Raw genomic sequence first — 14,073 nt, forward strand, 5'->3', positions numbered from 1 at the left:
AAGAGGGTTGGAGATATTTGGACCCAGGTGCCTGGCTACAAATCTGTGGCCAAATTCTATACCAGTAGTGCTGGGGAGGGGACCCCTGTCAAACATGTTGGGGCACCAGCACAAACCCCAGAAGAATTCAGATCAGCCAGAGACACCTCTCTAACCAAGATACATTGCACAAATCTGAAAAGTTTAGAAAAACCCAGAGAGAGATTTGGAGTTTTGTTTGTTGGTTGGTTGGTTGGTTTCCCCACCCCCCTTCAGCAGTTTCCTTCAGAAAGCTTTTAATTATGTAAATTAAGCCTAAGAAAATAGTGCCAGTTAGTAACTGATAGTAGCTGATAGTGCCAAGCAACTTAAAACTTATTCTGAAAAATCCCAGAATCTGCTAAAGTATTTTTAACAGTTCTATAACTAAACTATTTCTGCAAACTCAAATTGGCCATTTCTGAGTCCACAGAAATGTCATTTTTCATTTCATTTTTTAAAAGTGGTAGCACACTGCTTTTCCATTTTCCCCAGAGTTCCCAAACTCTTTAATCCCTTTCAATTTATGCTCTTCTCATTCACATATACTTAAACTTCCTCATTAATCTTTCTATATACATATATCTCCTTTCTTCTACTTGCTTTTACCATCTTCACTATTAAATATATTTTCCTCTTCTCTCTCCCTCTTTTACAAAGCTGCTGCAGTTGGCCAGACAAAGGAGAGAAAGAGAAAAAAATTATCTTTTCTTGGGCTAAGGATGCCAGAATTAGCTCCCAAACTACCTTACCAAGATGAAAAGCCAATATATTCATCCATCCAGAGTGACTTCAGTTAATGATCTTATCTTGAGCCTCTCCAAAAGAATTACTATTCTGAATTCTAGCAATTTTAACAATTCAGCCTGATCTTTTCCAAACCAGCAACACAAGCTGAATCCTTATCTCTCACAAGCTCCCTAACTTTTAACACTGAACACAGAATGCAAAGCAGACAAACAAACAGAAATCACACAGACACACAGAAATCTATTTTACAAACAGATTTGTCGCAAGTACTCTATTAATCCTGGGAACATCCTCCCCATATAGAGCAACAATATTTAATCATTTTATTTTTTGCCCTTCTATCTTCCCAAGGAACCATCTACCAGTATTTCTATTTTATTTTCTGTGGAGGGAGGCTTGGACTGGGCCCTTCCCATTTTGAATATTTGAAGAGACTTTTCAGAATCAAGTGCACTTAGATCCCAGTTTCTCATACCCAATTCAGCCTACAGTCACCTCAAAAGATCCTGACCCTCCAACAATCTAGTGCTCTCAGATTCCAAGATTTAGCTCCATGCATGAAAGTTGCCTGACTGACTGCCTTCCAATCCCTACTAGTCAGTATTTGCCATGAATTTGCTGACTTTCATTTTGCCCTGAGTCTCTTTATCTTGAGTCACTTTACCTTTTTTTTTTTTTTTTTTTTTTTTTTGAGGCTGGGGTTAAGTGACTTGCCCAGGGTCACACAGCTAGGAAGTGTTAAGTGTCTGAGGTCAGATTTGAACTCAGGTCCTCCTGAATTCAGGGCTGGTGCTCTATCCACTGCGCCACCTAGCTGCCCCCAGGGGTCACTTTACCTTGAAGAACAGGGAGAGATCTCTTAAGTTTGCAAGACAGGGCACTAGAACTGCTAATGCTCAAGATCCCACCCATCCATCAGGTCACATGATCCCAGAGAGCTCCATAAACTATGTGGGACAAAGACTACTGACTCAAATAAATAAAGAAGATTTCTCAAGGTAAAAGCAGAAAGGAATTTTATTAATATCTTGCCAAAAAAGGCAACAAGAAGTCAGACAAGGAGAGGAAAGGTCCAATTGACAAACAAGAATTATATAGGGACCTGGACTAACACTCTCTATAGGCTGGACCTTTGCCCTGATTAGTCAGGACAAATGACTTCACATTCTAAGTCATAATTGAGGAAAAACTTCTAACTCAACCACATCTTTGGGATTACTAAATTACCTTATATGGGAGTTTTAATGCCAAGATAGTCCTAACTTAGTCTCATAAAGAAAAGGGATATATAATCCCACTCTTAGTAAACCTCATGATTTCTGGAAAAAGAAACTTGGCCCTGAGGCACAGCCAATCTTCACTTAAGTTTTAGAACACTGTCTCCATCTTGTAAAAGAGGTTTCACAGTTCACTTCATTCTAGGAGTTTTGCTTAGAAAACCCTAAATAGGATCATAAAGAATCAGATATAACTGAAACAACTGAATAGCCACAACAATGACAAATTCATTGGAAGGACAAATACTGAAGTTGAAGTTGAATCTCTGACCACATAATGAGAAGACAGGACTCAGTGAGAAAGATTCTGATGCTAGAAAAGATTGAAAGCAAAAGGAGAAGGGGATAATAAAGGATGAGATGCATAGATAGTGTTATGGAAGGATTGAACATGAGCTTGGCAGACTTTGGGAGATGGTGGAGGACAGAAGGGCCTGGCATATTACGGTCCATATGGTCATGAAGAATTGGATATGACTGAACAAATGAACAACCACAAGAATTTGGGCCTTCATTATTCCTCAAAGTATAATCATTTTGTAACTCTCATATCTATCTCTTTTTTATTACCTTCTGCAATTACCTTATTTTACATCACCTTTTATTTTCACGTAGACCATTATAATAGCCTTCTAACAGAACTTTCTGTCTCTAGTTCATTCTCTCTCCAATCCATCCTTCACATAGCTAACCCAAATAATTTTCCTAATTCAGAATCCTTTTCATGTAACTCTTCTACTCAGAAACCTTTAGAGGTTCCCCATTACAAGAATAAAGAATACACTCTTAACTCTGCTATTCAGGTTTCAATATTTTGGCTATAACATATCTTTTCAACTTTAGCTTCACTTTATCCTCTTTATTTTCTAGTCAAACTCTTTAGCATATACTTGTCCTGCCTCCTCCCATCTCTATGCCTTTGTTAATATCACATTGCTCCTGACCCTTTTCCTATTCTTTCATTAATTAGGCATTTATTGTCTTTTTTCTAAGGCATTATGCTAGGTAATAAAAAAGTAATGATTTTAAAAAATTAATGTAGCCTTTACTGGTAGATACAAGTTGTACACAAGCACAACACAATCTGTCTAGGAAAGTTTGAATAAGAGAGAATTTTGAGGCTTCTCTTCAGGGTATGTGTCAAGTTGTTTAAGGAAAAGCATTCCTCAATATCCTCCTATTTCCTTCAGCATTTTGACTAAACTACTCCTTTCAATTACTGTATCATATTTTGTCTTGTATTCAAAATACTCAATGCATTTGTGATGTCATTGATATAGATGGCTCCTCTAATGTTGTAAGACTTGATCCATTAATGTCTTCTCATTTTGTTAGATTCTTGTCCTTATTCTCCCTGGTTTTCCCAGGGATCCACTCACTGTATGGAGATCTTTCCTTACTTTCCCTCAATATTGATAAAAAATTCATCCTGTCACTGAAATCATCCTGAAAGCTTTTCTAGTATGGTAGAACCTTTTAAAGTGTACTCAATAGGCATAGTTTTTGAAAACTCAGAGTCACCTTTTTTCTTTCTCATGCTCTTTTGATCTGACTTTTCTTGTGCAACATGATGAATATGAAAATATGTTTAGAGGAATTGCACACATCTAATTTATGTCAGATTGCTTGCTATCTTAGGGAGAGGAAGAGGAAAGGAAAAATTGGAATCTAAGGTTTTGCAAAGGTGAATGTTGAAAAAGTCTTTGCATGTATTTGGAAAAATTAAAATACTAGTAAAAAGGGAAAATAGTTCCTTGAGAGACTCAAATCTTGATGCTTTTATGTTTCTAAGGAAAGTGCCTTACACATAGAAAGAATTTCATAAATGTTTGTTGACTCAAATCATTGCTGAACAAAAATATTTATTTTGTTACTCAGGAAAATTGCTTTTTTTCTTTGAAAAACATTTTGGATTATTTTAATAAAAGTTGCAGGAATATAATTTAGTTTTTTGTCAGCTAAAATAAGTCTCCAACAAACTCCAATTCATATTATTCTAATGTATGGTTTGTTATTGTGGAATAGTAGCACTTTGAGTGGGTTTTTGAAAAATTAAGGCAATCAGTATTTTAAAGTTCTATTCTTTGGATGCTAATCAACTTGATTATTTTCATCTTTAATACTTTTAATTCTGTAGTTTAAAAACAAAAATACTAAGCATTTGAAGATTTTTCTAGCATCTTGGGAAAGTTATTCCCTCTATTTTCTAGTCTTAAATATTTGACCAGGAAACTATGGCTATAGCCAAAATGTCCTTTAGAGGTATCTGCTTTTTCATTTTTATTTTTATAACTAGATAGTCCAACCAAAGTTCGTTCAGTCATCATTCATTTATTCACTGATGCTTTCATCAATTCCAATTCATTAATTAGTCAATTTTTTGGTGAGGAAATTAGGGTTAAGTGACTTTTCAAGGGTCACACAGCTATTATGTGTCAGGTCTCTGAAGCCACACTCCAGGACCTCAGGGCTTGTGCTCTATCCACTGTGTCAAATAGCTGCCCCAGTTAGTCAATATTTATGCAAAGAATTATTCTACTTGCCAAAGAATCTGCAAAGGGCTTTAAGCAGGGATGTAGATGATGCAAGAGAATAAAGTAAGATACAGAATTGCTGTTTTTCTATGATGGTTGAATGAACTTTCATTCTTCTAATTTTCTAGACTAGTGAAATAACAGGTATAAAAAATTTTTAAAAAATATTTTAAAGAATTTTACTCCTTTACTATTTTTAATATATGCATAGGACCATAATTTTAGAAAACTTCTTAGAAATCATGCAGTCTAAGCCTCTCACTGTTAGATGAAGAAACTAAAAGAAAAGGAAAATGACAAGCCCCATGTCACTCGGAAAATAAAGAAACATAACAAATGCTTTAAAACTAAGTCCTCTCTACCTAAAGTCTGGGATCTTTCCATTACATTATGCTACTTTCATATGAGATATATGTCCTCCATATATTTTGTGGGAATTTTCTTCCTTTTTTCTCTTTTATTATTTAAAAAACAGTTAAGTATACTGATATTATAAAAATAACAAATAAAAACAAATCCAATATGCTTCTTTAAATCCTTAAAAAAAATAAAATTTTGCACATATTTAACATGTTATTTGCACAGTAAATAATATTACAAACACAATTTTGATAAAAATTTATACCAGGCATAGAGAAAACAATGCAAAAACCTTTTATTTAAGACAAGGAAATGATGAAGACTTTTTTTTTGTATTCCTATGATTTTTTTTCCACCAGTGGAACAACAGCCACTATTCTATTTTTCTCTCTTTAAAGGTTCTTTACAGACTAAGAGAAAAATTTCAGCTTTCTCTGAGACAAGACAAGGAGAAGAACCAAGAGATCCACCTATCTTCCATCCCATTACAGGCCACCCAATCTGACACAAAAACAGTCACCAGCATGGTCCAGCCTGAGCACACCCCTAAAATGGTGAATGTCATAGTGGATCCTCAAGGCCCTCCTGAGGTCAAACCTGCTATTTCTGCTAGTCCATCACCTTTCAAAATGAAATCTGTAGGACTTCAGGAGAGGTAAGAAAATGTTTCTAAATCCACTTTCAAGCCTGACTACACAGATGCTGATGAATTAGACCCAATTAATTCATTAGTCTATTAATTTAATCTAGAAATGTTTGTATCATAGGAAGACATTGAGAAACAATAGTTCTTGTTACCAGAGAAGCAGGTCTTTTAGACTGAGCTCATTGAGATGTTTAATCACATATGATTCTGCCAAACTGTCAAAATAGCTCAAAGTAGCAAACATCATGGGTACTGATCTACTATGTATGATCAAGAGAAAATTAGGTCTTTCAGACATCACACATAATATAGGAAGTAAAATGTTATCAGATTCCATTTCTGTTTTCTTTAGAGTGTGAATAAACAATGAGGTCTTTGAAAATGTTGATATTTTTATTCATATTGGCTTATCTGGTCTTCACAAATTATTTATAAAGATGTACCATGATTTGAAACCTCATAGTGAATTCCAATGATCACATTGTTCAGTTTCTCCAATGAAAAAGGTTCCAAGTGTTGTTGTGGTTCCAACCTGTTTACCACTACCAAAATTTGACATCTGATAGTCAATCTTGCGGTGATTGAATACCTTGTAGATATGCTGGTATTGTGGGCCATAAGTTGGAGAACTGTGTAGCTAACCCTCCATTCGACTCCCACAGCACTCTGGAACTGTTGTAAGAAAGCAGTGATGCAGGATCATTGAGGCTAACATTGCACCAAGCTAGATTGATTTGCGTCCTAGTGGTGGACCATTTGAGCAAGAGGAGTATAAAACATATTCCAATGCAAAATAAGGATGCAAAATATTCATCAAAGAGTATATAAAGAAAGAACTCTCCTTTACACACACACACACACACACACACACACACACACACACACACACACACATATACATATATATATATATATATGCATATATATATATATGTAAAATTTAAATGTACAGACATACAGATTGTCTCCTCAAGCTTCTTGTGGGCACAACTGTCTTTTACTCTTCTTTGTATTTCCAGCATTTAGAAATGTATCTGTTACACAATAAATGCTTGCTGACTAATTGAACATCCAAATAATTAGAACTATTAAAAGATTAGATAAGTTACTGTAGGAAATAGTAAATTTCCCATTACTGGAAGGGCTCAGAAAGAAGCGAGAGGACCATTTGCTGGGGATCCCTCAGCAGGGATTCCACTTCAGAAATTTCACAAGATGATCTCTGAGGTCCACTTTAACTCAATGAATATACAATTTTTCTAGCTTATTTTCTCCAGATTTCCATTTTTCCCAGCATTGTTCTCTTTGCTTTGGGTTTTCAGAACAAGTACATAATTCATGAAGGAGATTATCAATACAGAAACTAAGCTTCATTTGTATTTCCTCTAATCCCTAGTGTATAAGTAGCACTTATTCAAATACTGTCAAATTATATAATATGCAAGCACATAGCCAAAAAATGTTCAGAAGAACAAAAGATAAATTTGGTTACCTAGAATCTTATTTTAGCCTACAAATATAAAAATTAAATAGTAAGCACTTTGTAAAAGTAAAAGAAATAATTAGCCTTCTATCAACATAATAGAGGCTCAAAGGAATAGAGTCAGGGCATGTTTACTTTCCTCAAATATGTGAAAAGCTCTCATAATGAAGAGGGAAAAAACATTCTCCACAAGGTAGATCTAATGTTCAAAAGTAGAAGGAAGCATATTCCATTGCAAAAGAAGGATGAATATGAATTCATCAAAGGATATATGAAGAAAGAATTTTCTTTCCTTTACACTCAATGTAATGACTGAGTGGATGGAGCATTGAGTCTGGAATCAGGAAGACTTGATTTCAAACACAGCCTCAGACAGTTACTAGCTGGAGACCCTGAGCAATCACTGATTCCTGTCAAAATGGATCTACTAGTGAAGGAAATGTGAATGAATCACTCCAATAGCTTTGCAAAGAAAATCCCAAATGAGATCAGAAAGAGTCAAATACAACTGAAAGACAACAAAAATCATAATAATAGCCAGCATTCTGTAACACTTTAAAGTTTACAAAACACTTGAAAAATATTTAATTTCATCCTTGCAATAACTCTGGGAGGTGGGTGCTTTTATTAATCCATTTTATAGATGAGAAAAATAATATAGAGGTTAAATGATTTGCTGAGGATTACATGGCAAATGTTAAATTCTTGCTAATTAATTTACTCTTTTATTTAGGATCTATTCTGCCCTTCTTTCACTTGAAGGCTTTAAACTTCTCTTTACTCATCTGCCTGATAGAGAAGATAGAACTTTTTCTGTCACCATTAGTAGAGTCCAGATCTGGGTTCTAGTCCTTTCTATTTAACCTCTATAAATATCAGTTTTCTATTTTGTAAAATGAAAGTGTTATACCAAATAAACTTTAGCATTTTATTTTCAAAATATATGCATAGTTTTCAACATTCACCCCTGAAAAACTGTTTTCCACATTTTTCTCCCTCCTTTTTCTCCATGCCCTCCCTTAAACAGCAAGCAATCCAATATATGTTAAGCACATGCAATTCTTCTATACATATTTCCACAATTATCATGCTGTACAAGAAAAATCACATCAAAATGGGAAAAAATTAGGAAAAAAAAACAAAAAGCGAGCAAACAACAAAAAAAGGTGAAAATACTATATTGTGATCCACATTCAGTTCCCCACTGCTTGCAGATGGCTCTCTCCAACACAAATTTATTGGAATTTACCACCTCATTATTGAAAAGGGCTTCATCCATCAGAATTGATCATTGTATAATGTTGTTGCTGAGTATAATGTTCTTGTAGTTCTGCTCTCTTCATTTAGCATCAGTTCATGTAAGTCTCTCCAGGACTTTCTGAAATCATCCTGGTAATTGTTTCCTATAGGACAATAATATTATATAACATTCATATACCATAATTTATTCAGCCATTCTCTAGCTGATGGGCATCCACTCAGTTTCCAGTTCCTTGCTACTAGAAAAAGGGCTGCTACAAACATTTTTGCACATCCTACTTTGTTTTAATAATCAAACCAGCTAATAGACACAAAATGCATTAGAGATCTTGAAGCATTATATAATATCTTCTTGAAGATGGGATGGAATCCCAGATCTGTGATTTCATTGATATGTGCCATGTGCATAGAATCACTGAAACACTGTAGATCAACAATTCATCTTTAATTTAGCATCTTAGAGAATTGTTTGAGGCATTAAGTGCCCTTTTTATGATTGCACAACAAATATGTGTTGTTTCAGAGACAAAAGTGGAACCCAGGTCTTCTTGATTTATCAAGTTGGTCCTTATCATTATGTCACACAGCTTCTAGTCTATTATTTTTACTCCTGCAATCTCTTTGTAAGTTTCAAATATAGTGTTAAAGATCTATTCCATAATTAAAATTCATGTAAGTATTTAAAGATAGTAAGAATGATGTTTTATTTTTTCTTTGTATTTTATTATGGTTTCTGGCCTAGTACCTTATATTAAATTAATAATGAATCAATGAATGAATGAATGCCATTATGAGTGAAACGTGAGTGAAGAAATGCCTTACTAGCTCAATACTCCCTTACTATTCAACTATTACCATGTCTCCTGCCATAAACAGAAACATTTTGACCTTGAGATAGATTGGTAAATGCTATCATGTGTTAGGATCCTCAAAAGTCCAGAAAATTTCTCTGACAATATTAAGCCACGAAACTCATTTGCTACTTGTGTAATTTTGCAATATCAAGGTTTATAGTTCAGCTTATCTTGTCATTGTAACTAAGTAATTATCCTCTGTTGATGACACAAAAGTTTGCTTCCCTGAAACTTCCTATGAAATGATAATTTTGACATCAGGAGTCAATTCTCCCAGAAAATTATGATTGTGTTATATAAATTTCTCCTATCTGACCTAGAAAATTTATTACATTCCTAAATGGCAAGATAGACAATTATAAAGAAAATTCATTGATATTATGTCTATTCCTAATTGGGAAAGAAAGGGCCACTCTAAAAAGAAAAAAAAAAGTAAATGGATTAATTTTTCAAACAGTAAGTGAATAATTTACTTTCAAGGATTCAAAAAAATCAAACAAAATCAAACAAGAAATGATTACCTTTCCATTATGCAATCTAGTTACTCTGTCAGTCATCAAATTGTTTCCATTCTTCCTTCTAGATTTCTCTCTTATCCATTTCCTTTCTTACATTGTTATTATATTTACCACCATCACCACTGATTGTAAAAATGGAAACTGCTTACTAATACCTTTCTGTTTAGGTGATATTTAAATACCTATTAAGGAGACAGGAGATTCATCAGTAAAGAACTAAATTTGCATTAATTTTTTTGTTTCTCAAAAAATTTCTCTTAAAAACAAAGATTGAACAAGGATATTAAGGGAAATTATCTTGCAGATAGTATGGGGGTCATTATAATAAAAGCCAGCAACTACTTTTTTGTTGAATATCAAACAGCAAGTCCTTTGGCATTTAAAGATCGTACAACCTGTCCCTCTTCTACCTTCATAATCTTCTCACATTTGACTTTCCTCCAGTTACTCTATGATCCAGCCCTACTGGTCAAGGAAAAGTCCTTGCTCTTCTTCAAAATTGGAATTCCTTCTACCATATCTGTGCCTCTACATAGACTGACTGTCCCCATTGCTAGAATGCTCTATGTCCTCACTTCCATCTTTAAGAATCCCTGGCTTTCTTGAAGACTCAGCTCAGATGCTAAGTTCTTTCTTAACACCTCCAGCTGCTGGACTCTATCCCACTAAACTTCATTTCCATCTGCTCCATATGTTCCTATCTTCATGTTGACTTCACTATTCTAACCTAAGTTCCTTAAAGACAGGGACTGGTTTTGCCATCATTTGTATCCTCCACATAGTGCCTGGCACATGTTGTTATTGTTCAGTCACTGCAGTTGTGTCAAACTTTTTCATGATCTCTATTTGGGATTCTCTTAATAAAAATACTGGAGCAGTTTACCATTTCCTTCTCCAAGTCATTTTACAGATGATGAAAACTGAGGCAAATAAGATCTCAGCATCAGAGAGCTTGTTAAGTATCTGGGACTGGATTCAAACTCAGGTCTTCCTGACATTAGGGCCAGAGCTCAATCCACTGTGACATCTAGCTACTCCACTTGGCATGTAATTGGTGTTAATAAATTTGTGTTAATTAATTAGGTTGATTTCTTGATTGTTTTGCTAGATCCATAAGGGAGGACGATTAACAACTAATACAAGTTTTAATGTGTTTTCATAACTAATTCGAAATAATTCAAAGAGATTCTCTTGTAGTCAGAGAAAACTTCATCAACACAAAAGAGAAATGGATCAGACTTTAAGAGAGTCTGTAATTAGTAAAAGTTTGGAGAGCTTTAAATTATGAAAATTTGGGCTTCAATCAGCAATCAGCCTAATGTATGAGAAAGCTAGGTTCAAATCAAGGAGGAGCCAGAATGTTTTAAGGAAATAGGATGTATTTTAGCAAAATATTATCAATCAGTTGAGGAGACAAATAAGAAGTCAGGACGGAGCTTTTACAGGAGATAAGTAAGGAACAGCAGGTGAGATTTTTTTTGTTTTGCATTCTTTAGTTAGACATGCAGTTTTGAGTAGATTCTGGACACTGACCCATTAGTTTCCTAATAGTAATAGAACTACATGTTCTTATGGGTTCTTGACACCCAAAGTATTAAACAGAAGAGATAGGATTGGAACCTAACACTAGGGATCCATGTTTACTATTGCTTCTATTATACCAAACTGTCTTCAAGTTATAAATATCTTCTGATTTTCCTTCCCTGGGTTGTAACATAGCATGCATTCTTTTCATTTTCCAGTTGTAGTAGAAAACTTTTATACACATTGCAAGCATGCAGACTTAAGTTATTTAAAAATAAAACAACTAGACTGTATTTCCCAGACTTTCTAGAGAAAGAGTCCAGAATAAGAAATGGATTAAAACAAAAGTCCTGGCCAAGAAAATATTATATACACTGGCATACAAGTTCAAAATACCTATTTATTGTGATTTACTCTCAGCATACTAGAAGGCAGCCATCTATTCCCTATTCCTCCTAGTGGAATGTCATAATATTGTTATATTATTTTCTAATTAATAACAAGCAGGTTCTCTGTGATTCACATAAAGTCCTCAATTCTTCAGCTGGGTAAATAAATAAGAATCAAATGGTATGACATTCATAAAAATAAATGTATGTAGGAAAACAGTTCCTTATTTCAAAAGAGAAACATGAAAATTTCATGAAAATTTGTATATATATAAAATCAACCATTTCATGAATTATTTTGATTTCCTGGAGCTGTTTTTATATTGTATCTCAAATTGTTTGATAGTAGCTGTAGAGGGCTGAAACTCTGAAAAAGGTGTGCTTGAATCAGACAAGAGAACACAAGACTAATTACCTATTTGATATAAGATAATGGCACTATTAGTATATATTTAGATAATGGTTCTCCTCATGATTGGAGCCTACTGAATGGATGGTAGTGAGGTAATTGTAGGAAGGATTGGAGGGCTGGAGGAGAGAAGTCAGAGACACTTGGTGACAGGATGAGGAGGAAAGAGGCTGGAGACTGGACTCCAGAATCCAGGATACATCTTTAGCAAGCTGTGTGGCAGCTTGCCTGCCTCCTTCACTTCTCCCTCTAAAGACCAAGGACTTTGATTTATCCTGACTCAGGCTGATCCTGAGGCCCTCCAGGGAGCTAGTCTGGACATTATAAGTAAAAAAGGCTTTGGGTTTTTTTGTTTGTTTTTTAATTTTGATACCATTGGTATGGGCTCTGAATAAATAGGAAAAAATCTAGAAAGGGATCTCTTTTATTCTTAAAGAGCTAAAACTCCACTAAGAGAAGGGAGAGAAAAAAATCTGAAGGCAGGGTTTTAAAGAAAATCTATTGAACAACAAATAGCAAGCCCACAGGATGAAATGTGATGGTGTTAAGTGAAAACAAAACGAACATTTCCCAAAAATTAAACAGAATAAGCCCGGTGAGAAGAAAACAGAAGCTGATGATGAAATAGTCAAACAAATTAGATTAAAATTAAACAGCAGTTTAAAAAAGGAAAAGAAATAGGCAAGATAATAAATCAATGTTTAGAATGCTTGCTAGCACAGATTTAATTTCTAACAAAACAGATGTTATAATGATTGCAATTCTGATAACTGAAAACCAAGAGACAAGCACTGGAAACAGTAGTGATAACTACAACATTGTCTTTTTTGGCTGTATCTGAAGTCCTCTGCAAGAACTGGATTCTCTAGTATACACAATATGCTATTGCATCTGTCATCAAAAATTCAGCTGCTCTTTGGGAAATCTGGAAGTGATCTTGGACAAATCCTTAACTTTAGCATGGTATCATTGAAAGAGCAGCGGGTTTAGACCTAAAAGCCCTGGGTTCAGATTTCAGTTGTCATTTACACAGGTATCTTTGTGACTTTAGGCAAATTATTTGTTATCTCTGGCACAGTTTCTACCACTATAAAATGAAAAGATGTCTAGAGAACTTTCTAGGTTTTATGAACCTGATCTAAATACCCTACCTCCCTCAGCATCTTTCCCAACCTCCATCTCTCTTAAATTCCAATGAACATGCCTATTTTCTTGCAGTTTGTAAAAAGATACCAGAATTTATATTGTTATATTTTACATTGATTCCTTTAAGTGGAGTTGGAGTTGGGATGACTTGAGTTTCATATGTTAGCTATGTGACTTTGGGCAAATCATTTAACCTTTGTCAACTCTATCTGTGAAGTAGTAATAATAATAATAGTATCCACCTCAGAGATTTTCATAAGGATCAAATGAAATAAGATACATAAAAGCACTTTTTAAAGATTTCAAACACTTTTAATAGTGATGTTAACTATTTTGCATTGCACTTTTTAGTCAGAATAATGGGAGTTTTAAAGATCCTGATAACTGCAAGTACTGATATTTCATTCTATAATCTGCATATTTAAATCTCATTACTATTTATTAAATGTCTGCTACATGCAAGAGAAGTGATCTAATTTAGTGACTAGAGAAGGGATAGTCAGGATAGCTTGAATTCCTGTCCCAGTTCTGACATATATATTGGCTATGTGATCTTATGCAAAGTCAATTGCCCCCCACAATACTCATAAAAGTTGCAGATCAATTGCCCCCCACAATACTCATAAAAGTTGCAGATCAATTGAATTAATAAGGTTTTCTCAAATGGAATTCCCTATACTGGACACTCTACCCCCAAAAATGCCCCACCAAAAAAATATTAAGCATGGAGATGGGAAAGTACTAGATATACACTGGTCACTTTTAAATGAAATTTCATATATCTTCTGGGGAAGTATATAAACATTCATAAATATAACCAATTGAAAGAATTGAGTGAAAACCTTGGAAAGATTTTATTCAGGCCAAATGTGGAGCCAATTCCCAGAGCACCCAGAGTTGGCTGC

At 34.4% G+C, this 14,073-nt stretch overlaps 1 protein-coding gene across 3 annotated transcripts in view; it reads left to right on the forward strand.

The window, feature by feature from the left end:
- The window catches only part of PTPRR (protein tyrosine phosphatase receptor type R), a 398,730-nt gene that overhangs the window by 206,107 nt on the left and 178,550 nt on the right, over positions 1-14,073 (forward strand). For all 3 annotated transcript variants that reach the window (XM_074270547.1, XM_074270548.1, XM_074270549.1), the window contains one exon: positions 5,338-5,594. In XM_074270547.1, the coding sequence (XP_074126648.1) occupies positions 5,338-5,594 (257 nt within the window). The remainder of the gene's footprint in view (positions 1-5,337; positions 5,595-14,073) is intronic.

This window comes from Sminthopsis crassicaudata, chromosome 5 (genome assembly GCF_048593235.1).
Source record: "Sminthopsis crassicaudata isolate SCR6 chromosome 5, ASM4859323v1, whole genome shotgun sequence".
NCBI lineage: Eukaryota > Metazoa > Chordata > Mammalia > Dasyuromorphia > Dasyuridae > Sminthopsis > Sminthopsis crassicaudata.